The sequence below is a fragment of the Prorops nasuta genome, unplaced genomic scaffold (genome assembly GCF_024137725.1).
Source record: "Prorops nasuta isolate Cenicafe-Biocafe unplaced genomic scaffold, Cenicafe_Pnas_1.2 PNAS00004, whole genome shotgun sequence".
NCBI lineage: Eukaryota > Metazoa > Arthropoda > Insecta > Hymenoptera > Bethylidae > Prorops > Prorops nasuta.
The window spans coordinates 5,804,501-5,817,975 of NW_027116801.1; the positions used below are offsets into that span (position 1 = coordinate 5,804,501).

Below are 13,475 nucleotides of genomic sequence, written 5' to 3' on the forward strand. Positions count from 1 at the left end.
TTCAAGCTTCAAGTAGTCTCATTGTAAATTACCCTTGTATAGAGCACATATTTTATACTGCATCGTTAATTTTATTGAAATAATACAAATTATCAAGAAAACTTGCTCCTGAGATGTGTAGGACTTTATTAAATTAAATATAATTCAAAATACAATTTAATTACAATGTATTATCGATGGTATTCAATGGTATTTTATTCAGTCTTCTTAAGTTACTGAAAATGGAGATATTATTAACAAAAGAAAATCTAGAAAATTAATTGAGATAAACAAATAAATATCAGACTCTACTTTTGCTGAGAAATCTTTATCTGGAAGGATTTATACGCGCAAAATGAAAGTATAATTTGTACTTTTTAAAGGGCTGCGTGCACGATAAATATAATTGATTAGCGTTATTATTTTGAGATAAATACAGTTGTAGCATAGTCTGTCGTGTGGAACGAACTTGTGATATTTTACAGAGCATGCGCGCGATAACTCCATCAAAAAGGAAATCATTGTAGGGGGATTTTTTGATAAGTAGGGTGGCAGGAAATAGCGTGATGGGCACAACCAGCATCGGTGACGATATTAGCAGTACTTATATTGCTAGTCGTAGTACATTTTAGAGCTCGAAATTGGATAGCTTTGTTCCCTTCCTATAAGTTACGAATATTAAATACCTATTACTCCCCTACTTATTTCCTATGCAGAACTTTATTACCACGTGAGAATATTATTCATGGAATTATTACCTTTCGAATAATCAAATATTGAAACAAGTGTATTGATTAGTTTGTCGTTTATTGTGACATTCAATTATGATATCACGTGCTCCAGCGATCAATATGGTTTTACGTTTCAATTCCTAACTGACTATATTAATTTTACACGAATGAAAGCTTTTCAATTTCATTAGCAGAGAAACGGTCGGAAGTAATTAGAAGCATAATGGAAAGACGGATGCTAAAATCCAGTACCTTAGATGCTTTTGAAGGTCGAAATGGTCCATGTTGTTGGATGTTTGCTCGTAATAAGCTTGTTATTACGAAGTAATATATTATAGAAAATGAAAACAGACTGAAAAACTTGTTTCATTCTCAACTACACATGCAAAACGTCTTTGATTATTTCCTTTATTATATTACAATACAACTAATTATTTTCTACACCAAAGTTTTAACATTAATAAAACTAAAACTAAAAATCACACCAATCAGGTAATTGAAAAGAATAAATTGTTACCAGACGTGATTACGTTTAAAAGCATATTAAAAGTAGTAAAGAATTTTAAAACGTTTTACTACGTCACTCGAGTACTACGTGAATGTAAAAAGAGTGATTAGTCGAATATATGAAATTAGGGTGCAATTATTTTTTTAGGAAGGAAGAATAAGCGATGCATTGAGGGAAAGTCACAGTGAATAGTACAATAACAGTGGGACGAGTGGAGAACCGTGGATGGCAGGGAAGAAAGATAGAGAGAAGAGGGAGAGGTGGGGGAATGGGGGAAGGGGGGGGGGGTAGCTAAAGGGAAATAGGAGCAGTAGTAGCGGCAAGTGGATAGATAGAGGTGGAGTCAGACACGCAGCGCAGAGGCAGAGCAGAGGGTTGCGTCGTGGCGCGTTGAGCTTCGGCGCCTCCACCACCTCCTGGCTCGCGTATAGAACCGGCAACCCCCGATTGCCTGGTTCTCCTGATGCTTCCTTCACCTCGCACAGTCAGTAGCGCCGGGCGTCTCAACGCGGCAGTACGTGCACCGGGGAGCCTGCTGATCTCTCTCAGCTTCCGTCTCGGACACACCGCGTCTATTGCACCGGAGCCGCCAACCTCTTTCTCACCCCCACTTCACCCGTAAACGGACCCGCCCATCAAAATCGCTCCCCTCTACCCTTACCACCCTCTCTATTTCTCTCTTGTTCTCTTGCACTCTCTCTCTCTCTCTCTCTCTCTTCTTCAAACTTTATCTTCATCCACCCTCTCTGCTCTTTCTCTCCCCCTTCGCTCTTTTCTCTTTTATCGCCGTTTTATCGCAACAAAACTTTTTTCTCTCATCCGTGCAACCACCGCCAACTTTCGCCATGATAAACAAGACAATCTGTTTTTGTTCAGCTCCCTGAAAGATCGTGTCCGGTTCTCGGTCCTCGCTCATCCCGAGGGAGGCTTTTTGGAAATTTACCGTGTAGAGTAAGAGGCACTCGCGCTCATTCTGCCATTCGAAGCCGTGGAATTTTCTGGCAGCCTTTGTATAGACCTGTACCACTTTCTCGCCGGCGAAATGATCATTTTAGTCCTTTATTCTTCTCGAGTGCTAAAGTTTCGCCTCAGTTTTTAGTTAGGCCATTAAAGGATTATTTGGAAAATCTGACAGTCTGCAACTGGAGAAGAAAATTTTACCAGTAGTCATTACTGGTAGCTACTAATCAGCCATGTGATTCGCGTTGATGGAATCATTTTTAATGATAATTCGATTGTTGTATCAATAAACTTTTTACTCGTAAGTGTAGTTTTAACCTGGAAAAGTGCGAGCTTTCGTTTGAAGTTAGTTTTGCAAATCTTATTGCAAACATTAGTGGACTGACGAGTGTTATATATCAAAATAGCATAATCATATATAGAGATTAATAATATTATTAATCTTTTTTAAATAATTGATGGATAACTTTCATAGAGGTTTATCACGTAAAAACTAATTGTTTTATTTTTAACTATTTTGCAATATTTTCTGCTTGTTCGAAAGAAGAATTTGGTGTGATTTGCTGCTTTCCGATCAAACCGATTTTATCGTTTGAAATAATTGTTATCAAGAATTCTATAAAAGGCTTAAAGGATGCAAGGCCATTGTGTTTCGTGTGTAGTGATTAAAAGTGCAGTAAGATTATAGTGTACTTGCCAGGATTGTGTCGCTTTAATCCTGAACAATGCAGTTTGGTGGGTTTAATTAGGGTTAACGCTGACCTCAGCCTTTCCCCTGGCTATAAAGTTAACTGACCAAAAGACAGCAAAGCTTTTATCAAGGCGAGTGGTGGCTATTTAGCTGAAAGGAAAGTGTGAAGGTGACGGTGAATATTACAATGGTATTTTTTAAAGTGTCACTGTCGTGTCGACCTTACGAAGGAAGTATGGATGAGCGGTTGGAACAGTGCGATAATTGCCGGAGTACTCAAAATAGAACCACGAGAGGAATACAAGTGGGAAGAAACGGCATATCAGGAACCATTTGCATGGTTGGACTCTTCATCGTTCTTTCACTTCAATTTGTCGAATCTTTCGCATTCAACAAAGGTATGTTTTTCCAGCTTTTTTATTGATTCGTGTTTATTTAAAAAATACTATTCTATTCTACAACTGCACTGAAGCTAATTTTTTAAGTAAGCCAAACTCCGGTTCGCTTGTATAGAATTTTATTTGTTTAATAAAATAACTCATATTAATGACCTTAAATTCTATAAAATAATATCCAGGAGATATTATGCTTCGCTTATTATTTCAACGTATAAAACTATTTATAATATTTAATTATTTTGCCTCGACTTTTCAATGAGGAAAATATCACTTAACGAAAAACATCGCTTCGTGTTTAAATAAAATTAAATTTATTCTTATATTAAACTTTTGGAGTAGTAGAAATTTACGCCAGGTACTTGAAACTGGATGGAATTCCTGAAACTGAACACCCTACGATTTAGAAGTTTGATCAGAAGGGCGAATGAGATGTTAATAAAACGAATAACGATAAAATTAAGTTCCGGTGTTTTAAAAAGGGATCACGGATGAAACGATACCCGAGCTGAATCGTTAACATAGGCTTTCATAATATAGAGAGCAGTTTTCTGGAAACTAGATCCGTTAGTAATGATTGATAAAAAGTGAACGTCATACGAACGTCGATCGTTTCCATTGGATCCCAATAAAACCTATCATTCTTTTTAGATCTGCTGATTTGTTCCTTGGAAGATTTATGTAGGGAAGAAAGTTTTCACGGAGAATTTCATTAATAAAATTAAGCGTTGGGGTAGGAAGACGTTTGATTCGCGGAGCTGCTGGACGATTTGGTATTCGTCGAGGGCGATTGGTATAAGTGCGTGTGGGATTTAAGAGATCGGTGGAGTAATGGGGAGTCTCAAAGACGCATACGAAATGACTGGAAAAGGAGGATCCGATCGGTATTTCCCTTATCTCCGGCCTTTTTTCTGATTTCCTACTTTACTCCTCTTAGCTGCTCCGGCTCTCTCGTACGCCGGCAAAAAATTGGCGCGTCGTCTAACGATCTCCTACCAAAGTCCCCAGTAGTCCCCACGCGTAATGACGTAGAAATAATTCAAAGACTGATTATACTCAACGCGTAACACTTGAAACGTCCTTTCAATCGAATTCCAATATTGCATATATAACACTGCAATAGCTACTCGATAAATAAATTAATAAATAAATTTTCCTCTTTTCCTGAAATTCATTCTAATAAAGTCATCAGATTCGTTGCCTTGACATTGTTGAACTCGCATAATAAAGTTAACGTAAAAGTTTTTATCGTTGCATCAGAATATCTGTATGTGAAAACACTGAAAGTTATTATATTTTTTCATTACCTAACAATGTATATAATATTGTCATTTATAAAAATAAGAAATTCTATAACTCGGAATAGGGTTGAAGATTGAAATGGTTTTTCATCAAGCTGAAGAGTTATGGTTGCTTGTGTGTTTTTATGTAGATCGTACTCGAATCTGTCGGAAACTTCATACAACTCGAAGGTTCTCATTCTTTTATTAACTATAAAGATTTTACAGTATACCTACTTCTGAGTTTATTCTGCCTATTTTTTGGTAGCTTATTGGGTAAGTCAGGGATAAGGATTTTAATTCGAGCGAATCTGAGCAGTGTTGAAGGATTTTGCGATCGAAATTTGAGGAAATCGCGTGGCGCGGAGATAAGTTTCCAGAAAGCCATGAAATAGGGTAGACATAGTACAAGGTGAAGGAGGTGTCTTCAGAAATAAATGAGCATCAGAGTCGACAGTCGATCGAACGAGCTCTTACGTGTCGATGGTGGCGTTTGCCGTTGCAATTTCCCAGTGTAAAGAGGGTAGGAGGGGTAGGGGCATGACTGTTCGTCGACGAGCATCGAACAATGAAGGCGACGACGTTAAATTAATTGAAAGTCTACACACCGCTGGACTTGGTGAGTTACAAGCGCGCGTGTAAGTGCCGGACGTCATTTTGATCTGCTTTTAATTAAACAGAGGAAGTGTGTCGTGCTGGGGGAGGATCGACTCTAAGAGTGGCTAGGGGTGACCGGGGATCGGTGGGATGGGCTGGGGCGTGACTGAGGGCGATAACAGAAGGTTTAACATGATTAAAAATGCGTCGGGTGACAAATAAAAAGTCGTTTCACCCTCTAAAATCTTGTGGTTACGTTTTCTGTTACTATGACTTGTTTTAAAGTATACTTGTAATATTTATTTTTTCGTAAAAATATATCACTTAACGCTATACGAATTAATACAATTTCTATTCCGTATTAAATTAACTCAAAAATAATTCTAATGCAGGTTAGACATCTTCGTGGAAATTATTTAAAGTGTAGAAACTTTTTTATCGATATGAATTTCTTCAAGTTTTGATCAACAATTTTATTAACGTGATAGGTTTTGGAAAAGTCGAAGTAGCTTAGAAATTTTTTATTACATGCAAAGTTTTATCAAGTATCTGATTTTTATTTTACAGTCGAATAAAATTAAGTCATACAAGGTAAAATAATTCAAAGTTAACAGACTCGTAATAACTTGCATAAAAGTTATAGTACGAATGCCAAGAAATATTCTTCCCCAAACTGAATACTGAATATTCTTTGAGCTTTGACTCGCAACATTATTCTCGAAGGCGAGGCATTTGAGCGAAACTACAATTTAAATTGTTAGTTTCACGGCTCTTGACAGTCAATTGATAAGAAAACACGGTGTGAAATGATCTGTGAAAAATTTTACATCGTAACATTATGTACCTACTGAAAACGTAAAATTCAAGAGATAATAATATTGAAAACCATTGTTTTCATGAGAGAGAGGGGTATGGATTAAAGTTTCCATAATAGTTCAATTATTAAAGGATAGGATTGTAGGTAATAGTAGGTTTAATGAGGTGTATCGTTAGAGCACGTTCATATAATTGGCATTATTTTTTAGATTAAAAGTTGAAATTAGAGAAGGGATTTTATAGTTCGTTGAGCTTGCACTCCTTGTTCGCTTCGTAATTAAGGGGCAGAGGCAATATTAAGAAAGTAACACGGGCGATAACCCGGTACAGGTCGTTAGGATTATAGTCGCGTTCGAGTTAAGCTTTAAGCGAAAGCGGATACACAGAAACTCATGGAACACTTTAAGATTTCCGCGAGGATTCGCGATATCTGTACAGTAGTCACGTAACGTACGCTATCCTCTTCATCCCCTGAGAAGCGATCTCTGATTCTCTAAAGGCAGCAACCTTACACCCTTACTACCCCCTCTCCCTCTCCACCCTTCCCCTCCCTTCCTCCGCCATCATCGTACTAGCGTCCAAAATTATACGTGTATGTTTTATCAATTTTTATTATGGGTCCCAAAAGGGCAACCCTGCTTGCCCTGTCCAATGATATATTACCTCTTGTAAATACAGCTATAAAAGCTTTACAATACAATAGTCTCCGTCATTCTTTCAACCAGAATAACAATTTGTTGATTTACTTATTATAAAAAAAAAAAACAGCTAAATTCATTGTAGAATATATGTTAAAAAACTGATGAACTATAAATTAACGCGAAATATTCTTTGGTAAATTGGCAAATAGCAATTTTGGTAAAATCTCCAGCTTTTTTTATGCAATTGGATCTAATTCTCATGAAGCTAAGAGCCTTGCTGTTTCATTCGTTCAATTACGTTAAACAAATGTGAAAGATAAAGTAGCTTGTACTACTGAAGTGAGGGAGATTTCTGATCGTATAGCTCTGCTAAGGTTGGATTAATTTATGTTTATTGCAACCTTAGAGATTGCTGAGTCAAGTGGTTCTAATGGATTATAGCTATTTTCAACATACACAAAAAGAATAAATCCATGTAGAGAAAGTAAATTTTTAAATGTACTGTGCCATCTAGCTAGCCTTTTAGGCTAAAAAAAAACTATCAAAGAGAATATATAAAAGCTTGGTATGCTTTTATATTCTCAGTACGAAGTATGAATGTTTCTGTATATCGGTAGAAGATAAGTAAGCACGTGAAATCGTTTATTCTCGAGTAGTATTAAGTAATTCATTTCGACCAAGGAACTCTAGGGGGATAACAATTTCTTTTGTATCTAGAAGTGTTTTGCGGAAATACTCGAGAAATACAAAGTCAGCTAGTTGAAGGTGTGAAGTTTCCTAACCATGGTCAAAATCCAGAGGCAAGAACTATTCACGAGAACGAAACTCGTATCGATAATGCCCGATAGCATATGGAGCACTCGCCCACCAGAAATGGGATAGGATCAAATATATCGGCTCCTACTGCTAGCTTTCTGTCCAGTATTTTTATGGAAAAGTTTATTCCGGACCTTTCATTGCAACCTGCTCACGTTCGGCCCTGCGGCCTGTAAAATATTGAATAAAAAATAAAGTTGATATAGCACTCGATACTGTTATGACTCCAAATATGAAATACAATTCGATTAATTCTAAAGACTCTTATACTCTTCCTCCGAATTTAAAAGCCATTTAATACCGTCAATTAAATTTTCGATTCGTTAAACTTGGGGATGACAGTTAACTTGTCTACACGTACTAATTGTTAAATATTTGCAAAGTGAGCATTGTGGAACCTGTTCGTTACAGCGGTTACGGATTCAATAACAATGAAAAGGTGACGTCTATCGAAGCAGTAACAGATTTTGAAAGGACAGTAGTAGAATAGCAGTTTAGTCCGACGAGCAGTACAAAGTGACGGAAGGGGATGAAACTAAAGACTGATGTGCTACGAAGTAAGATGCGACGTATACGCTGCAAGTTCTACGAGCTCGAGTAAATTGTAACCGGCAACCCTTTACAAGGGTTGGGGGGAGGGGGCAATTTAAAGCTGCCAGAATTGTTTGAGTGCAACTTCTATACTTCTATATAAGAAACTCTATATCGAACGCTCGATAGATGAACTTTGAATTATTAAATTTCAAGTATCTTATTTTGCTTATAAAATAACCTTCTACCGTACCTCATACGCTATATATATAATACTAGTTTAATTCGTGAATCCGCGGAACGCGCGATACCACTTGATCAGAATTTATTCATAAAAAACGGAGATTTTCGAGAGAATATAGAGGGACTCTTGAGGAAGAGGTCGAAGAATGTTTTGAAAGGAAAGTTTGAGCTAAATGGCGTTTATGGGTTAACTACGGTAAGCTCATCAGTTTTAATTAGCCATTGTGGACAGAGTGGTGAAGAGTGGCGAATATCCAGGTGCGGCCAATGTAAACGGCATTAATATTCGTCGCGCAAAGTGGATACGATCTGCCGTAGCCACGATCAGCTCTCATTGTGCACCGATCCAAAGTGTCGGGTGTACGCGACTGTGTAGGTGTGGCCTCTCTCTGTTATCCGATGTGTGGATGAACCGCTGGTATGTCGGACCAATATCGCCTCTACGCAATGGTCCTATATGTACGTGCGGTTATCCACCTGACGCGCCTGCGCATTTCCACTCACGTACACACAAAATCCACTAAATATATTCCAACCGGCATGATGAATAATAATTTTCCCTATCAATTCCCAGATACCAAATCAGTCTGCTCTCTCCTCCCACCTTTCGGTGTTTTTCTCTATATAGGAATTTCTTTTTTTTTCAGATGCCACACGTTTTTCAATAAATCAATAGTGAAAATGACAAACTATTAGATTCCTGTCAAAATTTCGTGGAACATTATCGCCGCTAATTAATAGAATTTAATACAACTATGATGATGCGTGTGAATGCAGTCGAAGTTGAGTAATGGCCTTGTAGGATTTTTTCCTATCGAATTATTAATCACTTTGCTTTATGATTTATAGCGTTGTAATAATATCGTATATATGATTATTCGACACTAGAAATGCAAAAATTTTAATCCTAAATGAGAGTGTTTTTCGTGAAATCAAGCCGGTTTATCGGGGACATTTCGTTACATAAAATTAACATTACATTAATCCGATTTGGAGGATTTATTTGAGCGCTGGGCGTTAGGTTTGGTGATACGTTTTCGTGCGAAATCCATGCATGGCGTGTTTAAAATACGTGTATTTGAATTATTTGAAATATTACTCGTTGCTCTATTGTAAGAGAGACGAAGGGGGCTTTTATACTCTTCCGATAAGCTTGTGTTGCGATACATTCGCGCAATCTTCACGCATTTATACTTGCGTTAATTTATTTCTATACCCGTGACCAGTATACATGGCTGAACACGTGCACGTATGTATGTAGATTATATTCCTCTAAAATCCGAAAATATTCCCTTCCTTTGTTTCTGCGATAATTGCAAGAGCAGAAAGTCGTTAACTTTTAATGCAGTTTTTAATAGCTAAACTTATAATCTTTTTTTATTATTTTCCAATTGAATAGCAACGTTAATAATTTTAATGGTTTATTATTTATATTAATAATTAGAGTTGAGAAGATAATGTGTGCTGCATACTGGATGAGCTGCGAGGTATATTTCTTGTTCCCTCGGATTCGCGTTGAAGTTTTAGCACGCTTGCTCCCATTTCTCTTGCAGATCCTGCAGGATCCCTGGCGAGTTACTCATGCGCACAGGACACGTCACGATATTACCGCGCCAATATTGAATAACATAGCTGATTAAATACTAAAACGAACGAAGCTTGAAGATGGGTTAAATAACCCCGTATGGGACTACATGTTTGCGTAATAGTATATATAATATTAACTACGGGGCCACACGCGATCGTTCTAAATGTAGAACGTATGCACGTGCTCGTATTTTCCCTCTTTGCTAATCTCTCTAATTTTTTAAGCTTCTATTTTAAATAAATACTCAAGATTAATGTACATAGTATATATTATTAATGTTTTCGTGTGAGGGTACCTTGCTGGTACATCTGATTATGCAGTTTAAAAATTTGTGGATAGAATCTGACTACTCAAAATTATAAAATTTCTGCTTCAGTAAATGCATGGGTTAAGCATAAATAGTGCAGTTAGTCAGTGAGGTAGAGAATTTATTCCGTCTCTGCTTACGAAGGCTGAGGTCCGAAGAAAACATGTTAAGTCAAGAACGAGTACTTCGAGATTTGCTGTAAACATTATTATATTATACATATAATAGAAATACTATGCAATAAAGGCATTAAAAATTTGAATTTTTAAATTCAAATTATTTTATTCCCCGGTCATAATTTATATGAAGCTATTCTTTTCATGAATACCAAAATAATATTTTTATCAAAATTAATACTCGCTTAGTCAGAACGCAAACACTCTAATTAATTAGTATTATTAAAATTCCAGTTTATAGATTGATATTCCAACTGTGTGCGACAATATTTGCCAATAGGATTGCATTTTAAGCTTTTTCGTGTTCTGTGCGGTCGTGCACTGATTATTCAGTAACGTTAACAATAAATTATAACTTTAATTAAGAAAGAGTAGAATGATAGTAGCATATAGTATAAATAAAAATATAGGAAGGTTGAATACTCAAATATAATATAAAATTATAAACTAACATGAGCGAAGGAATAAGGGGTGTGTGTATATGCTATACGTACAGTTATTAAAGCCGGTGTACTCGTTTATTGAACCCTTGTTCTGTGGTATTTTCCTTTTACGCACGATTTTATTCTTATTGTTCGTACTTCCGTGCTTCGTATTAGGGACGATAAACAGCACAGACTTTACAGTTTGATATCTGCGTGAGAAATAAGAACAATAAACTAGAGCATAAAAATCTAGTTATTTTGATTATTAATATTTAATGGAGCGGAAAATAAAAGATCCACATATGTGCATAATATATAAAACAATTATTGTTATTATAAGAACAACTTTCAAACAACTTGCAATGATCTCATACTCAAGTATCCACTATACAGAAAAAACAGCACTTGATTTCTGAAGGTCATTCAAAAAAAGCCACCATGATAATTTTTCCTAAACTTTGTTGAAGGTGTTCGTGCACAATTCTGAAGCGTCGTGCAACTGAAATAATTAATAATGAATTATTTAACAAAAATACAATTTTGTTCTTTAAACAAGTATATATAGTTCTCGAATTTAAAAAAAGAATATAATTTTTATAAAATTATGACAGATTCAATTTTTCTTATATATATATTAAATAGTAGCTATTTTGGTAGGCTAAATTTTGCTCAGTGCGCATCAATTATCAAACGATTAATAAGCCTTTGGCAAATGAGTTTAGATGTAAAGAGGAATGTCATATTGCTTCAAAGAAAATTGTGGTACGCAGTTGATTAAATACTAATGTATGGCGGTAAAGAGGTAGCAGCCTTAGGGCTGATTACTATGTACGCAATGGAAGATTAACAAGCGACATATATGTATGTATAAGTTCTCAAAGGAGGTATTTCCAGCACGTATTTATGTATGGGTTACGTAAATTCTCCCTTTAACCGCACCAGTTATAAATTCGAACTTTTAGGTGCTAACAGGTTCTAAAAAAGCATGAAACTAAAAAGAAAGCGAAAAAAGATTTTCATATATAAAAATGCGAAGAGCTTCGATCGTTCGTGCTAAATGACTACTTTTTCTGTTTAATTATTGTCCATTATAATACCTTCTATGTTCGTTCGAATATCGCTTAAAACGCTAATAACCCCGCAAATTATGGGATAGGAAAGTACATGAGATTTTTTGGATCAAATAAACTTAAAAGCCTCCCTTTAACTCTATTAATGTATCTATTAGAATACCTTTTACATGATGATCTCATTACTTCATAGATTTCATGAAAATGATAAAATAGTATGGTATATATAGCTATATCAAATTGAAGCTATTACTTCTATCACTTAATATACTTGTTTGTGTATGATATTTATTTAGATCTTGTATATTACTTGAGAAAAATATGAATAAAATTAAGATAAACCGTGGCTTATGTAATCAGGGGGAGATGATAGTGTAGCAACGTTTTACAAAATTGGATCGTTAAATAAATTTCGTATGAAAATTTATCACGAAAAGTTATATAATTTTATCGAGATAGCCGGTGGCAATCAAGGTAACGCAATTCTTTTGGAAAACGTCAGCGAGATATATGCTCGTTGGAATTTCTCGTTCTCAATGAACCGTATATGCAGGACGAATATATTTCGCATGCAGGATGTCGCGTCCTGGCATTTTTTTATTTCAGATACTATTCGCCCCAAGTGCTTCGCAGGAGTTTTTGTAGGAGAACTTGCAGGGGAGACCTGGAAGAGAGCGAGCTTTTTCACGTGAACGAAGAAATCGTACGATCTACGATTTTGGCTATAAGAAAAGTCTGTATTCTTGAATCTTGCTGTAAAATTTGACAGATGTGAAAAACTTAACCTAGGTTATAAAAAGTTGATAGACCAGGGATACAGAAAGGTCCGCTGTATTTGTCAAATAATTTTTCTTATAAGAATGTATGTTTTTAAAAATTGATTTTTTCATATAAAAGATTGACCCTTCTGTGATAAATTTATTTTTAACATATTTAAAATATATAAATACACTCTGTGTTCATAAAAACTGATTTTCACCATTGGGAAACATCATATTCGTCAAGCTCGAAATAAAAAAGTAGTCTCGTTCGAAAGCTGCTCTTTGTTGTCGCGAAAACTTCGAAGATATTTATGCTTCTCTTGACTCACCAAAACTATTGTTAACTTAGACCAAGAGAATTAAAAGAAAATCATAAGAAAACGCATTAGCTACTAGGAAAGTTCAGTGAAGGGAAAGAATGTAAAAAATTTTGAGGGTAAAAGTTGTTGAAGTATTTGAGCATTAACTTAAACCAACAAAAACCCATATAATATCATTCGCAAAAAGGTACCAAACGAAGTATTGGAAGATGCTATAATACACATGAACTCTGACCTTAGTGTAAAAGTAGAAAGGTAATTCAACATTAGAAGGTTATAAGTCAGGATATTTTTCAATTGGTAAAATGATATACTGAACTTTTAACGACATTTATAAGTGTATGTTACACATGTATAAACAAATGAATGAATGGTAAAAATACGTGTAAATGTACAGAGGTTAAGTGAGTCAAAAAAGGATGCGAGAAGAATAAGGTTACAGAAAGCCAACCTGAGAATAGTCATAACTTAATTTGCGAAGTGGTCCTTGGAAAACTCCTTTTCATCGCCACTGCTGCGTAACTATCGCATAGCCAACCAACACTCTATGCGAGAGGCTCATAATTTAGCTTAACAACCATCGAGCCTTGACTAAGTCAATTGCGTACGTCATGCATTGGGGTGATAATCCAAAAAGCGA

At 35.7% G+C, this 13,475-nt stretch overlaps 1 protein-coding gene across 1 annotated transcript in view; it reads left to right on the forward strand.

Moving 5' to 3' along the window:
- Positions 1-1,727: 1,727 nt before the first annotated feature.
- The window catches only part of LOC136772913 (uncharacterized), a 123,569-nt gene continuing 111,821 nt past the window's right edge, over positions 1,728-13,475 (forward strand). The window contains exons 1-2 of the mRNA XM_066726166.1: positions 1,728-1,836; positions 2,095-3,267. Coding sequence (XP_066582263.1) covers positions 3,057-3,267 — 211 coding nt within the window. The 5' untranslated portion in view covers positions 1,728-1,836; positions 2,095-3,056. The remainder of the gene's footprint in view (positions 1,837-2,094; positions 3,268-13,475) is intronic.